General features: G+C 53.4%; 1 protein-coding gene across 2 annotated transcripts in view; it reads right to left on the reverse strand.

The window, feature by feature from the left end:
• NUDCD3 (NudC domain containing 3) overlaps window positions 1-16,032 on the reverse strand; it is a 62,410-nt gene that overhangs the window by 17,062 nt on the left and 29,316 nt on the right. For both annotated transcript variants that reach the window (XM_049641171.1, XM_049641172.1), the window contains exon 3: window positions 6,908-7,040. In XM_049641171.1, the coding sequence (XP_049497128.1) occupies window positions 6,908-7,040 (133 nt within the window). The remainder of the gene's footprint in view (window positions 1-6,907; window positions 7,041-16,032) is intronic.

Here is a 16,032-nt window from a genome sequence, read left to right on the forward strand (position 1 = left end):
GCTGCAACACAAAGTAGCAGAGAACAGAAATTACCATATAAAACCAAATTCTGGGGGCGCCTGGGTGGCTCAGTCGGTTGAGCATCTGACTTCAGCTCAGGTCATGATCTCACGGTTCATGAGTTCAAGCCTCGCATCGGGCTCTGTGCTGACAGCTCGGAGCCTGGAGCCTGCTTCCAATTCTGTCTCCTCCTCTCTCTGCCCCTTCCCTGGTCATGCTCTGTCTCTATCTCTCAAAAATAAATAAACATTAAAAAAAATTTTTTTAACCCAATTCTGCATACACATTGAAGTTAAGTCTATATTGACTGTAATCCAGAGAAAACAATAAGACAATAATCCCCAAAATACAGTTTAATAAAAGGTAAGGTAATTAAAATACTACACTAGAAAATCTCTAACACAAAAGAAAGCAGTCATGGAGGAAAAAAGGAACAAAAAATTTCAAAACGTACTACGAAGATCCAATAACCAAAACTGTGGTAGTGGCATAAAAACAGACATACAGATCATTGGAATAAAATTTAAAATTCAGTAATAAACCCATAAGCTTTACAGTCAGTTGATTTTAAACAAGGGTGCCAAGGCAATTCGATGGGGAAAAGAAAAGTCTTTTCAATAAACAGGACGGTGACAGGGATGTCTACATGCAAAAGAATGAAGTCAGAGCACTCCCTCCTGCCTTCTACGAACATGAACTCTAAATGAATCAAAAACCTCTATGTAGGAGCTAAAACCATAAAACTCTCAGAACGAAATAAAAACGTAAATATCCACACCATGGATCAGGCAACAGTTTCTTAGGTGTGCATGCACAACCAAAAATAAACAGACAATACAGTCTAGACTTTATAAAGATTTTTGTGCTTCAAAAAACATCATCTCTTGGGGCGCCTGGGGGCTCAGTCGGTTAAGCGTCTGACTCTTGGTTTTGGCTCAGGTCATAATCTCACAGTTCTTGAGTTCAAGCCCCGCACTGGGCTCTGTGCTGAAAGTACAGAGCCTGCTTGGGACTTCTCTCGCCTCTCTCTCCGCCCCTCCCTGGCTTGCTCTCTCTCTCTCAAAAAATAAACATTTTTTTAAAAATTAAAAAAACAAAAAACCCATCATCTCTTGAGAAAATAAAAAGACAACTCATGGAGCAAAAGAAAATATCTACAAATTTTCTGACAAGGGTATAATATTTATATTTAAAAAGAACTCTTACAATTCAACAATAAAAAGAAAGCAATTTTTAAAAAGGCAAAGACATTGAATAGAAATTTCTCTAAAGAAGACATACAAATAACTAATAAGCACATGCAAAGATGCTCAACACTATGAGTCATCCGGAAAACACAAACGGAAACCACAACGAGATACCTCTGGGCAGTCATCAGGAGGCAGACAACAGGTGACAACAGGTGTCGGGGACGTGGAACAGGAGCCCGCACACACTTCTGGTGGGTATGTAAAATGTTAAAGCTGGTGCGAGCACTTTGGAATACAGTCTGCAGCCCTTCAGAAAGGGAGCTACCTTTGCTACCGTGTGCACCAGGTACATACCCCTGAGAACTGAGAATGTGTGTCCACGGGCGGGGAGAGAGGGAAAGACAGGGCTGACACACGTGGGTACGCAGTGAGAAGGGCAGAGATGCCTCCTCCCCTCCCTTGCCTCATCCCAAGTGACCAGGCCTAAGATGCCGGGGAAGGACCAGGGAGGCGGTCCCAATGTAGAAACAGAGGTTGAGACCACCCCGGAAAAAAATCTCATGTTCAGGAATGTCCTGTCACAGGCCAGAGGCCATCACCCCAAGGTGCTGACAAGGACCCTACCAAGGAAGCCCCCATGAGATCAAGAACACCCACAAGGTTGAGAGATGTGTCCCTTACTGAACAATAAATAAAGAAAACATGCGAACGCACTGTGTGGACACATCCAGAGAACACATCCACATTTACTAAGCATGATTAACCTTCCATCCCACCCAGGACGTGCTTCAAACCCAGAGCACTCCCTCCTCACCAGCACGCCCACCACCCTTATCCACACACAGCGATCTGTAGCAGAGCCTTTCCTTAAAATAACATTTTTAAAAATCAACACTAGTGTCCATTTCCATTCTCAGTTTTAACTAATTCTGTTCAAGTTCTCCCTGTACTTTTTGAACAGGAGCATTTCTGGAGTGTCTCCACCTAATCAAATACAATAATCAACTTCCTAAGTGACAAAATTCATACTGTGTTAGTTAGGCTCCTGGTTAGTAACCAATGAGATAAGGCCCAGATCACCACACAGCAGTGTCTTCCATAAGAGAAAAATCATTTCATTTCTGTAACAGTTGAATGAGAAACCATTAGAATTCAGACGAAGCTGCTCAAAAGGGGCGAGAAAATCCAAGTGGATTATAAGGCAGCAAAGGTTCAAAGAAGTTCCATCAAAACGCAACCTACTCCTTTCTAATTCCAGATGCCACAAGAAAAGAGACTAATTTGACTACATAAAAATAAATTAAGTTCCCCAAGGAAAAAAATACCAGAAGCCAACTCAAAATATTAGTAACAAAATGAGGCAATAGGTCTGCAACACACACCACAGACCGGGGGCTGACCTGAGATTATAAAGAGCTCCTAGAAATCATTAGGGCAAAGGGCCTAAGGTCTAACCAGCACATGTAAAAACATGCTTAACCATACTCCCAAGAGGAATATGAATCCACATACACCCAGAAGCTCCCTTTCCACCCATCCAGCTTCTACCACCCCCAAACCTGATGCTGTACCCCTGTGCACGATGACAACGGGAACATGGATCGGTGCCCACCCCTTCGGGGGCCATCAGCAGTCCTGAAGGGATGCCACACCCTTTGCACCTGTGACAGCGCCTCCCGGCATGCGTCCTACGTGGCACGTGCACGTGCAGTACAGAACACACCAGAGGGCGTTCACTGCGTCCCCGTCTCCAACAGCAAGACACTGGCAATGACCGCAGTGCCAGCTACCAGGCAGGGTCAGGAACCGCCCGCCCCTGAACATGCCCGGGACGTGGCAGCGCACACTCACACGTGACCCAGAAGCTCACGACATGGTGACTGAGGCCAGGGCGGGGACTGGAGGAGGACAGCTGGACAGGGGCAGGCCTTGTGAAAACGTCACATGTGAGCACCCTACCACGCACACCCCTGCATGAAGTGGATAAAAATGGTCCTGGGACCACAGCTCTTCCCCACTCCGAGAAGGGAGCTCCACTGCTCACTCGCTCAGTGCTTGCAGGACAAATCCCACGGGTGGCCCCAACGGCTCAGGGCCGAGCACCACAGCAGGAGCCTCAGTGCCAGTGCCGCGGTGGGAGGTTCCCGTGGCGAAGGCGCAGGACTCATCCTCAGCAAAGACCACGCGTGGTCCCCGGGGAGGAGGGGGGTCATGCATTCCAGCCGGGACTCTGTCTGCATGCTTTCGGCCAAGGGCAATGGCCTAACGGGGCAGGAGCGGCCCGGAGGCTGTCTCGTCTGCACAGGGGTTGGCCTCAAAACTTCCGGAGCTCCACTTCCCGGCGGCCAAGTCCTGGCGTTCGGTGAGATGCCAGGAATGACTGGTGCCAGGGGATGCCAGCAGGGGCAGAGGCACCTCCACCCCAGCGCAGACGTCCCCTGCTCCTTGGCACAGCGGGCGAAGGGCGGCTGAGTGCACTCACTCCTGCTCGAGGCGAAAGCCTCTAGAGTTTGGCTCTAGATTCACCAGCAAAAAGGCCACGTGAAAAGGCAGGACCCTGGCCGCCAAGGGCAATGCATGCGCTCTCCTCCGCCTGCTGCATCCGAGCACCAGCGCAGAGGGACAGCGGTCGCTCTGCTGCTGCTGCTGCTGGCACCAGTCACCAACGGGCAGGGGGCCCGGGGACCCCTGCTGCCCCCTCATGCACTCACAGTGCCACCGGCACACCCACCACCGTGACTTCACCACTGGACCCCTGCGACCACAGTCACCACCTCCACGACGATTGACAGGTGCCACAGTCAAAACCCTAAAATAAACACTGCTGACAGGTAGCTGTGACAGGCACCTCAGGGAAGGGCTGGAAAGCAGCCAGTCCAGAAAGAAACTGACTACTCCAAGAGGAAAAACCCGAGACCAGCAAAAGCCAAGACATCCAAAATAAACCTATTGCTAAGTTTTAAGTGAACTGTAGTTAAAACTCTTAGATCACTAAAAAACGTGAGAGGCCATGGAGTTTCACAAGAAGGTTTCAGGGGGCGCCTGGGGGACTCAGTCGGACTGATCTCAGCTCAGGTCATGATCTCACGATTTGTGAGTTCAAGCGCCCTACATTGGGCTCTCCAGAGCCTGCTTAGGATTCTCTCTCCCCCTCTCTCTACCCCTCCCCTGCTTCGGTATAGGAATAACGGGGAATTTGACGATTGCCAAGAGATTATCTTAAAAGTTCCCATCACAAGAAAAAGTGTTACCATGTGAGGTGACAGGTGTTCACCAGACTTACTACACCGATCATTTCACAGCACAGACATATATCAAATAGCCATGCTGCACATCGGAAGCCAGTATGCCTGTATTACCTCAATTTCTTTAAAAAAAAAAAAAAAAATAAAAAAAAAAAAAAGCCGTAACATGGACCAAAAATACTCCCGAAGAAGATAAAGAAAACTTGAATCACGTCAGAGATGAAGCCAGGCCAGCAGAAATACGGTCATCAGGTGTCATAAAAATGCCAACACAGAAATCACCTTCTTCCAGCACCGTGCTGGTCTCGCAAATGCACCAGCGGCCAACGCACCGCGGGCAGCCACCACTCCCTGGAACTGCCACACCAGTGCCAGCTGTCACTGCCTGCACCCCACAAGGTCAGCCCCAGAGAAGCAATCTTGTCCAAGCCTTGGGGACCATCCCATGCTCAGTCAAGGTCTCAGGAGGGAACGAGCACAATCCAGAACCACCCTTGGTGAAAGTGAGGACATATCGAAGTCACGACACGTGCATCTGACCCCTAGGTGCAACAGCCTGTCCCCTAGGGGGACACGATGAAGGGCACAGAACCCTCAAGACACAGGGCTTGGGGGAGAGTCAGCATGTATGTTTCCTGGGGTGGAAAGTACAGCCAGAGACCAGGTGATCTGGGTCTCCAGAGTCAAAGAGAAAATAACCAGTTTCAGGTTAGGCCTGATACAAATTCTCCCGAAGAAAGTTCCAGAAGTTTGTGGAGAAGTAGGAAGACAGGAAGTGGACCAGGAAGCTGGAGCTATCTTCAGCAAAGTTTGTAGCCAGCGCTTTTCTTAACTGACTTACCTGCATACAAGGTAATCCCAACACAACATGATGCCTGCCCCACCGGGCCCCAGAGAATGCTGGGCCAAGTCCCCCCGCACTGGAGCCCCAGAGGACACTGGGAAAAGTCCCCCCCCCCGCCACTGGAGCCCCAGAGGACACTGGGCAAGACTCCCCCCCACACTGGAGCCTCAGAAGACACTGGTCCAAGTTCCCACCAACACTGAAGCCCCAGGGGACACTGGGCAAAGTCCCCCCTCCCCCCCACAGGAAGACTGGCCTGCACCTACCAACACGGGAGGGGACATGGTCATCAGAGCAAGATGCTGTGTGGATGACCCCTGGTCATCAGGTCTAACGCAGACCTTGAAGTCCACGTGACAGGGGTCACCGTGCTCTGGTGACATCTCTGCACACAGGCGGGAAGAGGGCAGAGGGAGAAATGAGTGGACACGGTGCTCCAGCCAGCATGGCCCAAGACCCCTGACCCACCACATGGAGCCAAGAAGCCTCGGGGCTCCTGCCTTCCCTCCCGACACTGGTGGGAGTGCAACTTCTGGGGGCTGCCTGGCTCCTGCCAGTGTCCTACGCACGGTTGGGCCCGTTCCAGGTGCAGCCTGGGCAGTCTAGGGTCAGCACCTCAGGACAGGGGCCCCAGAGGGACTAGCTCACCGCCCAGCCTGGTTTTCTTCACACACAGCCAAGCCAGCCGAAGCTGGTGCCGCTTCACACGGCAGTCATTTCCAGAAAACGTAGGAGCTAGTCATGTATAAGCTCTACTTTGCATGTTCCAGAACCTTCTCCTTGAAAGAAGCCAGCGGCACTGCTGTTTGAAAAGCTTCAGAGCTTTTCAGAGCTTCAGAGGCAGCGCACTTGCGCTGACCGCAGTCATTCACACAAGTTCCCAGAGCACTCAGTGATCCCAGGCACAAGTGAGGGGCACCTGTGTCACGGGGGGGGGGGGGGGAAGGAACTGCTCGGCCCCGCCATCTCACCTACGAAACACGGAAGGCACTGCTTACCGTGCAGGCTGAAGAGTCTTGTGAAGACAGAAGCAAGAATACAGTTTCTCTGGCAAACAGCACTCAGGGGACAACCTCACAAATTACATGGGGTTTTTCCTTTAAAGTGAGGCCTCCCTACGTGCACGACTACTGAGTAAACATCTCTCTCTCTCCCCATCGAAGGTTACATTTCTACTCCTGCTCTCAAGTAGAGACACCAGCTAAGGCTGTGAGTGCCCCTGCTCAGGCCGACGCCCCCCTCCCCCGCCCCCCACCCCGTGACCACCCAGTGCTCCAGAGAGCACAGGCCCAGGAACCATGGGCCACTGCACAACCTGGGGATCTCCGCCCTGCCTCTCCAGGCGCCTGCTCCATCCGTGAAATGGGCGTGATGTGGATCACCCTGCCTCCCTTGTCAGGCTTTTTGTGGGGACGCCACGCAATGAACCACGGGAGGGGGAGGACACTGGAGCTCAACACCCAGCAGCAGGTGCACCCCAGCAGCACAACAGGGCTGGCAGTCATGTCTGCGGCTGAAGGACAGTGGAGACCACAGGACAGGCCAGTTGGCTCCAGCGCAGCCCACACCAGACAGCCGCGGCCACAGAGAAAGCTGCGTGGAGGAGCTGGAGGGGCCCCAAGGTTACCTGCCTGCCCTTCACCACGTGCTTGGGCACCGGCACCTTGAGCTCCAGGTCAGTGTAGTCCTGCGACCAGGTGTAGTTCTCACGCACGGCGCCATTGTAGCTGTCGGGGTTTCTCTGGAACTGCTCCTGCCTCCTGGGGAAGAAGGACAGGTGAGATAGCACCACGCCCCAGCCACGCCCCACCTCCAGCTCCCAAGGGGCTCCCTCCTGGGGCAGGGTGACTTCCTTCCTGGCCCTCCTCCTCAGGCCTCCCGGGGAACCCAAGGACAAAGGGACATGCTGCAGAGAAGTCCACGAATGCAGCACGCCGGGGATGGGGTATGTGGCTGTGGTCAACGGCACAGCCTAGCCTGCCGGCCTTTGTGGACCCCAGAATGCTGCTCAGTCCCTCAAGCTAAGGGCCTCGGTAATACGGCCCCGGGGCTCCTGCTCCCCCAGAAACTGTCCAACAACTTCCACCCGCAGCTTCCACGCAAACCCAAACGTGGCCCCGCTTTCTCCTGAGACCTGAGTGGTGTGCTGGAGCTGCCTGAAAAACCCGTCGGCCACACCCCACTGTCCCTGCAGGGCCAACCCAGCACAGGTGCACACGGGCCTGGCCGAGCGCCTTGGCTGACGTTACAAATAAAACAGGAGAAGAGATTTGCTGTTAAACTTAACAGTGCTAACAATAGCATAAACACCACATAGAAACGTTTGGACTCTCAAGCTTACTACGTGAGTTTTAGATCTAAATTAAGGACAGAAGCCTAATTGTGGACAAGGCGACACCATTGAGTGAGGCTGTCCCAACAACAGGTGCAGTTCGCCCACCTTCTCCAAGCCTCAGGGAGCCCGGCACCCACATGTGGAGGGAGAGGCCCGAGGATGAGGCTGCACTCATGGGGAGACACAGAAGTGAGCACGTGTTCATCTGTGCAGATGAAGACGTGCAGAAAAGGGTCGGAACACGAGCACCCCCGCAGCCCCCCATCTCTGGTCAGGTGGTGGTTCGCAGGTAACGTGTGTACCTCCTGTGGGTCTGCCTCGTACACCTTACATGTGAGGCTGGCATCCATCATCGCCCAGCTCTCACAGCTGATAACTGGCTCCTATCAGGGGTTGAAGCGTGACCCCAAAAATTCTATGGTGTCCTACCCTCCAGCCCTCAGAATGTGCCTTATTTAAAAGTTTAAATGAGGGGGCGCCTGGGCGGCTCAGCTGGTTAAGCGTCTTTACTTCAGCTCAGGTCATGATCTCACGGTTCGTGGGTTCAAGCCCCACATCGGCTCTGTGCTAACAGGTCAGAGCCTGGCACCTGCTTCAGATTCTGTGTCTCCCTCTCTCTCTGCCCCTCCCTCTCTCATGCTCTGTGTCTTTCTCAAAAATAAGTAAAACATTAAAAATAATAAAAATTAAAAACAAAGTTAAATGAGGTCACTGGGAGGCCCTGGTCCCATCTGGGTCCTTCACAAGGGGAGATCAGGACACGAAATACATGCAAAGGGACGGCGGTGTGAGGATGGCCGGGCAGCTGCGGGCCAGGGGCTAGTGGCTGTCCACGTCCCCAGAAACTGACAGAGGCACGGAGGACCCCACCCAGAGTCTGGAAGGGAGCTCGGGAGAGAGCCCCAGGGAGCAGGGCAGAAGAGGCGGGAAAGGTCAAGACCGGGCAGGCTTGACACGGATGCCAGGACACACAAGTCTGCAGAGGCCGCTGGGCTACATGAGGAAAGTGTGCGGCTTCGAGTATGGCGTGGGTCCATTTACTAAGAGACACTCATGGGCATGTGGGTAAAAGCAAGCGCCAGCGTGTTAAGTCTCCATGGTGTCTCGGGTGGGAGACGAACAGGAAGTTTGGCTTTCTTCTGTTCCTTTAACCATTAAGTTCCTTGCAACACAGACATCCTATCCAGAGAAAAAAGACTCTTCTTCAGGACTCCCGGACAGGAGGCGGCGATTCAGCCTGTGGCCCTAGGACCAGGCGGCCATCGGCCTGCAACCTGACACCCAGACACCTGCACCGGGCCCGCCAGCACCCGATGCAGCTCCAGAGCCCTGGCGTGATGGCCATGCTGGAGTGTGCAGCGAGGACCCGAGGGCCTGGCCAGGATGGGGGTGGGGGGTGTCGTCCTCCCCGCACAGCCTGCCGCACGGCCTAATGGAGTGTGTGCGTTAACTATTCGAAACCATCCAAGTTATGGAAACTCAGAAATAAAATACACACAAAACAGAGGCCAACATTGTCTGGCACTTGGCAGAAATCCAGAGACATATCTCGGGACCCCTCACAGAGGAGGGACAGCCACATCCCACGACACAGGGCTGAGCCTTCAGCCACGGCCAGAGCCGCTCCTGCTCGGGGGTGCCCTGCACCCCAGAGCTGTGGGCTCACAGAGGGGCTCTGCTCACACAGCACCACAGAGCCCGGCACCCTGCTGGGTGCTTTTTTTAACATTTGGAATCCACATTCTCTTTAAATAAAGTGGATTATTTGCGGTCAACGATGTGTAAAAATAAGCCTCCTGTCATGTGCAGGTGCTCTGGGCCCCCTTGCCCCGTCATCCCTGACTGGCCTCATCCCTGACTGGCCGTAGCCACACCCCTGCAGCTGCAGATGTAGCTGCGGAGGGGAGGGGAAAGGAGGAGAGGGGAGGAGCGTGAGTCAGCACGCAGGCCTCCCTGCAGCGTGGGCATCCCAGGAGCCCACGGCCGGCCACGTGAAAGGAGCTGCCAGGCCGGGCTCCTGCGCCACAGCCAGCACCCCCTCCCCGGGGTGGGAGCTCTGCTCAGGTCGCTCCCGCCCCTCCATACCCCTGCGCGGGCAGAAACCAATGCCGCTCCAGCAGTGGCCAGCGTGACAAGTGGTAGGCAAAGGAGTCGCGGCCTCTATAGGCGCTTGAGCAGGAGCTAGCGCCGTAGGGCATGGTTTCTAACTGGGGGCACGGGGGCCACCCTTGGGCCCCTTCCAAGGTTCCAGGAGTGGGGGTGGCTCCCCAGAGTGTGCCCATGGGAGGGACCAGGGCCTGTGCATGTGTGTGGCATGAGCGTGTAGAGTGTGGCACGTCTAAGGCAGTTTACCCTCTCCCCTCGTGGGACACCTCCGTCCCTGCCACAACCTCCACCCCCTCAATGCTCCCACCACCTCCGTCCCTCCCACGACCTCCCTCACTGACCCCACTGCCTCCAGGACCTGGGCAGGGGACACAGCAGGTGGAGGCACAGGGACTGTCCTGTGGGCTCCTGCACTCCCAAGCTGGGTGAGGGGAGCCCACCCTGGAGGCCAATGCCCTGCTTCGGGAGCCTGCAAGCAGGTTCGTGGGCCCCATCTCAGCACCAAGACGTGACGGCCACATTCCCCACACACCTTGGACAGGAAGGGTTGGACCGCACAGTCTGTGCACGGTGACCCACCCAAAGGGCACGAGGCAGGCCCAGCGTGCTCACAGCCTCCTGCCACCTCTTCCAGGCTCCTTGAGCAGCAGAAGCCCACGACCTCGGGTCCCACGCTCCAGGTGCCTGACACCCCGTCCTGCCCGGGGCCACTGTCCCCCTCACACTTGGTCGCCACCCTCTTCAGCGCACTCCCACCTGGAAAGAAAGTTTGGCTCAGGACAGAGGCTTGTCACCATCCTGCCCCAACAAGGGGCCTAAAATCCATCCCGTTCCGCCAGCGTACGGCAGGCAGAGCAGCAGAGAACATTCTCACCAGAACCAAGTCCAGAATGCTAGAAACTACAACAAAGTTCCACGTTTCTTTACAAGTAAACAGCAACAGTTAAAGAGGAAAGCGGAAGAGTTCTAAATCTGAAGTCTCGGCAGACCTGCCGGAACGCTGGTCCAGAAAAACCAGCCATGAGAAAACAGACACTCAGGAAAACATGAACACAGACTGGGCACTGAAATTCACGACAATCACATTAAGCTTAAATGTTCGTTTTACTGATTTATACACGGTGAAGTTTCATGATTTCTGGGTGTGTCTTGTCATGCCTGGGGGCAGGGAGACGAGACAGGAGTCGAGAATGCCACATAAGGAAGTGGAGGAAAGCTTCGAGGGCATGGATGGTGCCACGCTCTCCTTTCGTGGAATCTTTATAACCTAAGGGTCGGTCTGAGCACCCAGCGGGGGACCTGCTGGCCCGGGACCACCCCACACCTGCGGTGTGCCCAGGAAGGGGTCCTGCCCCCCGAATACACAAGAGAGGAGTCTCGTGGCTTCCCGTGTGCTCGTGCTTACTGGCCACACGAGCTCCTTCTGAGCCACTTGCGCCGCAGCCTCTGTCGGTGCTCCCCGGCCGCAGAAGTGCTCTTCACGTGCTGGAAAGACTGTTGGTTCCGCAGCTCCCACGTGCCGCCTCCTACTTTCCTCCCGGCGTCCCACTAACCCAAGGCCCATCTCGGGACACACTTGCTGCCCCCCAGCCCCCCACCCGGCTTCCATCCCTGTGCCCTGAGGCCATCAGCCCAAGTCCTACTTCGCTCCCCTGCGTTCTTGCTTCTGCTCCTGACCAGTCGTAGCAGAAGCCTGCGGGACAACAGTGTGCCGCCGTGGGGACACCCAGGGCACTGATGCCCCCGGCCTGTAGCTCCCGCTCACTCTGCCCCCAGGAGACTCTCCACACCGCCATCAGCGTTTGATACAAAATTCTTGTCACAAAGTATATTTTGATAATCTGCCTTTAACATTTTAATTATGTAGCACAATTAAAAATACCAGATGATTCACCTGAAATACCTGAAGCCCCTCATAATACGCCCATGAATAATTTGATAGGTTTTAATGCAAACTGCTCAGAAGGTCAGCCCGCAGAAACACCATCCACATTTACTATATGCTGTTTTGATTAACCGGCAGTGCAGGTTTCTTACAGCAAGACTTCCTCTTAAATCACGTCATTTAAAAAAAAAAAATTTTAATGTTTATTTATATTTTGCTGGAGACAGATACAGAGCACAAGCAGGGGAGGGGCAGAGAGAGAGGGAGACACAAAATCCGAAGCAGGCTCCAGGCTCTGAGCTGTCAGCACAGAGCCCGACGCGGAGCTCGAACTCATGAACCATGAGATCATGACCTGAGCCGAAGTTGGACGCTTAACCGACTGAACCGCTTAACCGACTGAATGATGTCCCTCACGTTAATTATTTTGACAAGAGAAAGAACATTCCAAATATTTTCCAAGTACGTGAATATATAGTACACATTTTCCAACAAAAATGAGGTAACCTGCACACACATGACAAGTGGAGAAGGCTGAATTCTTAGTCTTAACTCCATTTTCTTCTCCATCCATCCAAAATCAAACAAGTCATGACCAGCTTTTTTACTACCTCTGCTCTCAACAGACTCCCCAGCTGAGCAGTAATCCCACCCGAGAAAACTGCACCAGACCTCCAACACTCACCGACAGTAGGGACAGGAGGGCCAACGGCCCAAACATCCACCAAGGCATGCAGAGAGCCCTTGGTGGCAGGAGGCGGGGCCGGGGGTACCATGGAAACCCCCGGAGTGGCTTCCCCAGGGAGCAGGGTTTACAGGGTCAGGACCCCACCCCACCCTTACTCTGCAAGACCCACTTCTTATGGGGCCACCCCTCTGCCCCCCATGACCCACTTCGGGTACGCCAAGGTCGGTGGGGGGCGGGAGCAGCAGGTATCAGTCTCATTAAAAGTAAACAAGAAAACGCGGCAGAAGGACACTGGGAGGCCCAGAAGCGGAGTGAAAGCAAAAACGTCAGGGTGGACGGGCGAGCCTCAGGCACACACAGCCCACCCTCTGCTCATCCTGGCACCCAGCAGGGGCGGCCCATCCCATACTGGTGAACGCTGGGACACCCGGGATGGGTGGCCCGAGCAGGGGCAGCGCACACAGGGCGGGGTGGGAAGGGAGACCAGGCCAGCTCATGGGGTCCGCGGGAGCACAGAAGGCCAGGGACACACCAGTAGGTGGCCCTGCAGCCAGCAAGTCTACGGACCTGTTTGTCATCACCTCCCGTCACCGCACACCCCTTCCCTACCCGTGGAAGGAGCAGTCCCACCTAGTGTGCCCACTGCTGCAGGAATGCTCAGGTCCCCATCACACGACGCATGTGGCCCCATCCTTCTGCCTGGCCCTCACACCCACTTCTTGCCAGCCCTGCACTGCACCTGCACATCGCAGCCCATGTGCCCCGCGGCCAGCCCCCCACCCTTCCCAAGATGCTACCAGCAGCAGCACCACAGGAGGGCTCCGGACAGGTGACATCAGCACACCAGGCCCAGGGAGCTGAGCACCTGGCATCAAGAGGGGGGACGTGCCGGCCCGATCCCACTGCCTCCGCCCTCTCCCAGCAGCCGTGTCACCTGGTCCCTGTCTGCACGGGGACCATGACCCAGGAAGAGCGATGTGAGCCGCTGCAGGAACGGACTATTAGGAAACGCAGACGCTGGGCACCCCCTTCCCCATCCGTGAACAAAGGAGCACACACAAGTGGAAGCATCCAGACAAGGACACACTGCTCACAGCAGTTCAGAAGGAAGGACAGCCGCCAGCACCGTTCTCTAACGCAAATGATAAACGACAGGGTTCCCTTACATGAACATCTTCTCCGCACTAATACATGTTCACAAACAGCGTGCTCGGCGGAGGGGAGATTCCTTCATGCAAAAGCCCCAAGAGTCCATTTTCTTGCAATAAGCCGTGGTTTTAAATTTGCCTGGATTTGCTCTCATCTCAAACACAACAGGTGTTCTCAAGACAGATGCATGAGAAATTTCATGCAGAAACCTTCCTACCTCCAAATATAGAAACAAGACCCATCCAAGAATAGGAAAGGTTTTAACTCAGGCTTTAAAATTTAAAAATTAAGTCAGGAATTCTCAGGTCAAACTCTGTTATCCCAAAGTAAAAACAAAGTTTTAGGAACTCTTTTCTGAATTGAAAAACAAACTTACAAAGCAACCAATTTACACCACAGAAGCTCCAAGGCTCCATAAGGAGCAGAAAGGTGGGGTCAGTACTGGCAGGGGCGAGGAGTGTGTCCAGGAAGAGGCGGCCGTCCCAGCCACACGACCCAGGGTTTCTTCCACACAGCACTGGAGGTACAGATGCACCCACACGTGTCTCCGTCCTCCTGTGTGCATCCGCCCGCCCGTAAGATGACCCTGCAGCTGTGAAACGAGAGCAGCAGCTACAATCCCACTCAGAAAACACATACTGTGGGACGGAGGCATGACCACAAAGAAAAAGCCAACCCAACACAAGGACCCGCAGCTACAGTGGAGGGAATCATGCATGAGTTTCCCAGGGGAAAAAAACAAAACAAAACCAGGGGCACCTGGGTGGTTCAGTCAGTTAAGCTCCAACTTCGGCTCAGGTCATGATCTCACAGTTGGTGGGTTCGAGCCCCGCATCAGGCTCTGTGTGGACAGCTCAGAGCCTGGAGCCACTTCGGGTTCTGTGTCTCCCTCTCTCTCTCTGCCCCTCTACCACTCACGCTCTGTCTCTCTCAGTCTCTCAATAATAAGTAAATGTTAAAAAAGAAAAAAAAGGGGCGCCTGGGTGGCGCAGTCGGTTAAGCGTCCGACTTCAGCCAGGTCACGATCTCGCGGTCCGTGAGTTCGAGCCCCGCGTCGGGCTCTGGGCTGATGGCTCGGAGCCTGGAGCCTGTTTCCGATTCTGTGTCTCCCTCTCTCTCTGCCCCTCCCCCGTTCATGCTCTGTCTCTCTCTGTCCCAAAAATAAAAAAAATAAAAAATAAATAAAAAAAAAAACTAAAATGACAGAATATAAAAGAAAGCAGCTGGGACACTGGAGCTGGCAATACAGTTTCTGAAAAACAGAAAAACTAAATGAAGATAAAGAAAATAAAGGGGAAAGGAAAAGCAGAAAGAATTTAAGGAGTGTCAGTGGAGACACAGGACATGCCCCCACAGGCTGACAGGCGCCTGGGGTCTGACCCAGAGCTGCACCTACATGCTCCGGGGCCCACCGGGAGCAAGAGTCCGAGTGACGGCCAAGTCCCTGGGAGGTCACCACCACCCCAATACCCCAAAGACACAGTCGCCTCACACACGCGAAGCTCCGATGGCCTGCGTGGTTCCCGGGAGGCTTCCTTCATTGTGCACTGGAGCCCCACTGGGTGATGGGCAGACCGCCCGCCTGTCAAACTAAAAGTCCCTTATCCCCAGATGCCCTTAATCCCAGGAAATCAGTAAGGTGGTGAGATGTCAACAGCCTCCTGTCATGGTCGCTTCCGCTGAAGGTGCTGGAGGATGTTCTTGAATGAGACATGGGAAGAGCAAGGGCCCCAGCTCCCATCACACTTAACTGGAGTTTGGGCACTGTCCCCACGACTGGGGAACAGACAAGGGGCCGCTGTGACCACTTCCATCCAGTACTTTGCTGGAGGTACCGGGCAGGGTGACTGAGAAAATAAACAAGTAAGACACTTAGATTGGAAGGAAAAAGTAAAACTCTATTTGCAGATAATATGGCCTTGCATAAATACATTAAATCCTTAAAAGCCTACTAAATACTTTCAGGCACCTGGGTGGCTCAGTCGGTTAAGCACTGACTTCAGCTCTGGTCATGATCCCGCAGTTCACGAGTTCAAGCCCCACATCGGGCTCTGTGCTGACAGCTCAGAGCCTGGAGCCTGCTTCAGATTCTGTGTCTCCCTCTCTCTGCCCCTCCCCTGTTCATGCTCTTGCTCTCTCTCAAAAATAAACATTAAAAAAAATTGTTTTTAAAAGAGCCTACTACTTACAGTTGATGAGTTAAGCAAAGTTACAGCTTACAAAACCAATATGTAAAAATTAATTGCATTTCTACACAGTAGCAATGAACAATCTAAGAAGAAAACAATTCCAGGGGCACCTGAATGGCTCAGTTGGTTGAGCATCCAATTCCTAATCTCAAGGTCATGAGTTCAAGCCCCAAGTCAGGTGCAGAGATTACTTAAATAAATAAAATTTAGAAAAAGAATAAAATGCTTAGGAATAAATTTAACAGCAAAAACCCCTCACAAAAAAGTTAATCTCCAAAAACAGCAAAACATGGTGAAAAGAACTGAAGATAAACAACTAAAACAGAAAGGCCTCATAAGTTCATGGACTAGAAAATTTAAATACTGGTAAGCGGTAACTCCCCGAACTCATCTACAGCCA

The sequence above is a fragment of the Panthera uncia genome, chromosome A2, assembly GCF_023721935.1.
Source record: "Panthera uncia isolate 11264 chromosome A2, Puncia_PCG_1.0, whole genome shotgun sequence".
Classification (NCBI taxonomy): Eukaryota; Metazoa; Chordata; class Mammalia; order Carnivora; family Felidae; genus Panthera; species Panthera uncia.